General features: G+C 44.8%; 1 protein-coding gene across 1 annotated transcript in view; it reads right to left on the bottom strand.

Moving 5' to 3' along the window:
- Nucleotides 1-331: 331 nt before the first annotated feature.
- GLG1 (golgi glycoprotein 1) overlaps nucleotides 332-6,000 on the bottom strand; it is a 65,988-nt gene continuing 60,319 nt past the window's right edge. Inside the window, exon 26 of the mRNA XM_032195724.1 lies at nucleotides 332-5,556. Within this exon, the coding sequence (XP_032051615.1) occupies nucleotides 5,389-5,556 (168 nt within the window). The 3' untranslated portion in view covers nucleotides 332-5,388. The remainder of the gene's footprint in view (nucleotides 5,557-6,000) is intronic.

Raw genomic sequence — 6,000 nt, 5'->3', positions numbered from 1 at the left:
CAAGGGTGCACAGAGGTTTTACCCGAACCCATGAGCTAAATGAGCACATTCAGTTCCCATATAACGCACCCCAACAGCGCCGACTCAAAAAAATGCGAACACAACAAGTAAAAACCTGCAGACTCTTTTTATTAAATTCTCCCATTTCATCTGTACAGAAAAAATGCACATTATGTTCAGAATCTCAGTAACATCTCAAAATTACACAGCATGAACATGTAAAAAAAAAAAAAAAAAAAAAAAAACAAGGAACGGCCAGGATTTTATACACAGAAAGGAAAACAATTTACAAAAAAAAAAAAGTCTTGTTAATGTCACATTTTTTTTTAAAAAAAGAAACAAAACCTAAGTTCAAACAGCTTTTGCTGTACAATATGAATTCGTTGGGTCTGTTTTGTACACTATTCGGGGAGGCTTGCAGTATCCCTACACACTACCCGGAGCTCACTACGTGCGCCTGCGTGATCCCCTCTTACCCTCCCCTACCAACACCTCTAATTTCTCTTTTTTTTTCTTTTTTTTTTTTTTCCAGTCCAACACAAACATTAGTCACAGTTTCTGATCACGTCCATTCAGCACAAGTGTCAACGCATAATCTACGGGCGAAAGTCACACTTTTCCCTTTTCCTCTATTTTTAGTATTTCCCAAGCCGACAGCTACACAAGCACTTCTATTTAGTAAATATACCGGGGACGGGGGGGGGATGTGGTGGGATTTCTGGGTGTAACGATCCACCCAGGAATATCTTTTGCTCTTGATCAGCTACAATATTAAATTCAGATGTTCTGGAAAGAGAGAACAGCGAGCAGCTTCTCCCCAGGATGTGGCAATGGATTATATTATTATTCCTCCCTGTCCCACACAGGCAAGTCTGCAGGTAGCATTCAGGAACCGCTGGGTGGATACGAAGCAGAATCCTAACAGTATAGGATAAAAACAGCTGTACCAATCTAATTCTTGGTTTTTGTGTGAGAACTGGATCCCCTCACACAGAAACTCATGAGTGGAGGTGAGCCTGCGGTTTTGGCCTCCGAGGGGAAGGACTGCACAAAGATCAGTACCTGGCAGCTGCTTTTAAGGTTTAAAAGCCCATGCTCAGTAGCGTGTTTTCACACAAACCACCTCTAAAGCTGTTTTGAGTCCGCAGAACAGTATTTTAATAGGGGCAGAAGTGCTCAATGAAATGTTCTGATTCCACACCACGCTCATGCACTCACGCACACACACCTCAAAACTACCATTTTTAAACAAAGCTGACAAAGTTAACAAAAAAAAATAAGTACTACAATCTTCTTGCAACTAAATAATAAAGTTGTGTTTTAACAGAAGTCACCATCCAACTTGAACACACTTCCTCTACAATGTTATCAGATTCAAGTGATCTCTGGCTTATCACATCGCTTCCCCACGGTACCCCCCATGATAAGTTCCCATATTGCTGCATCCTTCGTTCCTCTCCCTTATTTTCATACAATGAGCTTACTGTGGATTCTTTCAGAGCAATCTTGACAGTATTTGCATGGATCTTTACATGCCAGAATCTGGGTGAAATGCTTACATTTTATTACAGGATTACTTGAGCTCCATCAGGGCTTTTTCAACCCTCTTCAGTGAGGCAGACACAGCTGACGTTACTTCAAGTGCCAGGAATTTTGTTCCTACCCACATCAGTTCCTACAACAGCCTGAACGACAGAAGCAAGGCAGGAGAATCCAACATTGAAATGAAGCAAAAGGACTTGATTAGGCCCACTAGATAACAATAAATAAGATTATTTCTTAAGGTCAACGAGAATGCACACCAACAGGCTAGCTGGAGCGCAGTAATGAGGTGCACGTTGTGCACAGCCCTCCTTACCCACGTCATCTAAACCCATGCCACCACTCAGAAACACAGCTGAGCCCTCACATCAGGAGGAAAACTGCCCCTAGCAGCAGCTCTCATCTAAACCAGGAGAAGGAGAAGAGACTCACATGGCTGTATTGAATCCTGCACCGAGCAGTAAGGGTCAGAGAGAGGAAAGGGCACGCTGAGTCCTACCACACCACCACTTGTGGCTGATCACAGTTATTTCTAGTACTTTCCATGGAATCACAGAAGTAAAAAGGCTTCCTTAAAGTCAAGGCAACAGCACAGGTTTGTACAGCCATTGATTTCCCTTCCCGCAGGGGAAAAATGTTACCTGCAGGCAAGATGTGCTAGCAACAGCACCAGCAGGTTATTTTTGGAAGAGTACTTGTGTGGGTTTCTGTGCTTTTTGAGACCTCTGGATTTTTAGGCATACACATGAATAGGAGGATAAAATTTCCAGATAGGGATTGGTAAATTTCTAGTCAAAGAAATAAAAGAAAAAAAAAATCAAATTTGGTCATTAGCAGTGTTAGGAGGCCTGATTTTGAAACATGGGGTATAATGCTTAGAGATAAAATGGCCTAGATCATCTGACCGGTGTTACACTATAAAAGGTGGGTCTTCACCCTAACAGCGAGGAAGGACGTCTGAGGGAATCGAGCAGAAATTCACTCAATATCCCACCTTTGCTCCACAGGGCCTCCTGGCACCTCCGCTCGCACTGAACCACGTTCCCTGGAGAGACTCTGCAAGAAACACCGCCGACTGCAGACCCCTCACACATAGCACTGGTTATGACTAGGCACACATTTCAGGGAAAAGCATCTATTCTAAACCATTTAGGACAGCTCTCTAACAGAGCTGTCTGTTTTGACTAACGATCCTCAAGTGTCACAGCAAAACACGTCAGCACAGTCTCCAAAGCCTGCAAGAATAGAGGAAGCTTGGTTCTTGTACCTCAACCTTCTCCAAATTAAAAAGAAAGCAAACAAAAACCAGAAAGCCAGAAAGTAAAGAAGTTACCTTCAGAGCAAAACATGATTTACATTCAGAGCTACAGCTACAAACCTACAATTTTCACTGCAATGCCATTTGGAATTTAGTGGAAGATGCTACTTTTAGACAATAAACCATCTTAATTAGGTATTTCATCAAGCTAACCAGGTTACAAAATGCCTTTTCAGAAGTTATTTAGAAGCTTCAGGAGGTTAAAAATCCTCTGATAGGAATTCAGTTATGCCTGACAGACATTCAAGAAGCAGGGCTTGTGCCACGCGAGCAAGACTGCACAAAGATTCCACTTCCCTTCCAGGTAGCTCTGCAAACACACCTCGACAGCAGTCATTTCACAGCACTTGGACTGTCACACCAAACAAACCACTTTTGTAATTGCCAAACCATCATTTGTGGTGTTACACACCAGTGCTACCTCGAGAGGAGATGTGACCAAATGTCCCTTTGCTGTTCCAGTTCACCTTTACAGAGGGCCAGCTAAGGTCTACTAGCACCAGGGAACAGGGGTGAGAAAAAATTCAGGTTTCACTTCTGTTCTACCTAAGAACTTCACTGGAATCTATCACGTACACATTCTCTGCTCAGACTTCCTCTACTGCTTGCTTTATGCTCACAATACTTGGAGACAGAAGGGCTCGTGAAAAATTTGCTAGCATAGCAAGTCTAAGAGCGCATTGCTAACAGTTTGCTGTCCATCCTCTGAGCAGGATGAAGGGGCGTTGCGAAAAGCTTCTTTGTACACCTTTTCTAGCACTTCTCAGAGGCAGCAAAAGCCATCACAGTATTTTGTATGCGCCATTCTGTACATGCAGCATCAAGAGCATCAGCTGGTCCACATTCCAGAAGGTCTCACTACCCTCTCCCTGTTCTTCTAGAGACCACTACAGGGAACTGGGAACGTCAGATCTTACCTAGCAGTGCACTAAGTGGGAAAATAAAGTCGTGGTTCAAGCATCAGCCCAAGTTGGACAGGTTCAGGCGCATGATTGTTTTTGCAGCACGCACAGGGGAGCGCATTGAAGGGGCTAATAACGTCCATCCTGCTGTACAGGCTGACTCGTGCGGTCACCTCTGGGTTTCACCAACATATTCAATCGATCTCCTTGGGTTTTGGGCACTGCACGTGGCTTCTGACCTCCACTCCTCCTCGTGCTCAAGGAACAAAGATGACGGCAGTGGGCCACAACTACAGGTGCAGCATTCACAAGACACCTTCTCTGGGCACTCAGGTACGAGTATCAGGTTCTGGAAGCATAACTATAGAGCTGAAGTGTGCACACTGATGTTAACTAACAAATGTGCCATTTCCCTTATGAATCCAGACATTTCTGCCTTTCACACAGTACCCATCAACTTCCCATCCTCTCCTGCGTAGCCTTTTGGACCAGCACCCACATCCTACATCCCAGGAAACACCAGCCACTATCCTTATCAATTGTAGTTGTGGAAAACCTAAAAACACTCTTCAGTGCTACAATACAAACGATCAAGACCCGGACAGGTCAGCGGCAAACCCCTGCACCAGCCCACGAGGAGCTGTTTCACTGGGTATGTCGAGTGATCAGTCACATCACTGACAAAGCACTGTCCTGCCAGGGTGTCGGTACCGCCGGAGAGAGTTAATTCAGAAGGGGAACAGCAGCAAGGTAAAATAAAAGGAGTGTTAACGTTTTACTTCATCATCACTAATACCAAGGTTGGCCGAGTTAACTGATCCGGGCACTCGATGCCCTCTGACAGCAGCACTGCACGCTACCGACAGGCTCTACGTGCCTCGTGTCTACACCGTGCCTTTGATCTACCGAAATACAAGTTGTACAGCTCACGTGAGGATTTGATCCTGGTCAGTATTTTATTCTATCTTGTGAGCGGCAGAGGAAGAAAGGGAGGACATCTTTTCAGCCAAAAAAAATCCACAGTAACAAAAGCAGAATATTCACTAGATGACACCAGCGACTGGCGTCCTTAGGTTGTCCAAGACTATGCTCTGAAGATGCTTTACATAAGATGAGCAAGATGTTCGAAACAAGGCCAACTGTGGTGTAAGATGCAATTTACCCTTAAATTTCCTGCCTCGATTTCACCCAGCCACAGAGGATGACTATATTTCAGTATGAACCATTACCTAAATCATGGTTGGTATGCAGATATATGTCTTTCTTTAAAAATTTACTTAAAAACTGCTTGAGCTGCAGGTCATATCAGTCTGATCTGGAGAGTGAAGGCAGTTCCAACAGTACAACAGAGACTTGTCTACAGGCAGGTCAACGAGAGTCTGCTAACAAAGGGATAACAAAAGCTGCTGGCTGGGCTGCCAATGTTGCACACAAACTTTCATAGGATGAAGATGCTGTGGATGAGATCCAGGATGGGAAAACTGAGCCAACACCTGCTGCTGTTCTAATTTTTTTTTTTTTTTTTTTTAATTCTCCTCTCACGAGAGGGGGTGGGTAGACTATACAGAGGAGGGCTGTACAAAACTGGGCACTGGGCAGGCATTTCTTCAGCAGGCAATCCAGGCTCTACCTGTCCTTGAGCTCTCTTGTCACCCGCTTGGTGATGCGTCCACACATCAGGCCGATCAGGAAGAGTACACAGATGCCAACCGTGATCACAGACAGTATGTAGTTCTTGGACGGAGAGGTCATTACTTGCATGGCAAGGTCAGAAAAGCCTTCCGCTGGGGCAACCTGGGGGCGAGAAGGGAATAAATGAACCAGGCAGCACTTTTTGTACGACTCTCAGCCTCGTTATTTATCAGGGTTAGCGTCTGCTACTGCTGCGGCCTCCCCCTGCAGTCAGGTTTGGCTTGATCCCCAAGCAGCAGGCCTGTTGTGTGTCATGGAAAGGAACAACTGCTCAGGAGACAGCTTTACAAGCAGGAAGCTCTGCTGACCCCGTTTCACCGCCCCAGACCTTCACCACAGGAGGCCAAGCCCCGAGTGCACAAAAGAGACTTTGATTCTGTACCAGCACAAATGCATCCCAGATGTGGAGACAAACACAAATACACGTTACAGAAATATAACGAGGCCTGATTTCTATTTTTTTCTGGACTAAAACCTCAAAATGCTAAACTTCATTCAAAGGCAAGAGCTTCTCTAGTGTTCAGGTTTTCAATAAAACAGCTTGCA

Source organism: Aythya fuligula, chromosome 12 (assembly GCF_009819795.1).
Source record: "Aythya fuligula isolate bAytFul2 chromosome 12, bAytFul2.pri, whole genome shotgun sequence".
NCBI lineage: Eukaryota > Metazoa > Chordata > Aves > Anseriformes > Anatidae > Aythya > Aythya fuligula.
The sequence above is the reverse complement of the archived record's forward strand: the minus strand, read 5'-3'. Positions and strand labels throughout refer to the sequence as shown.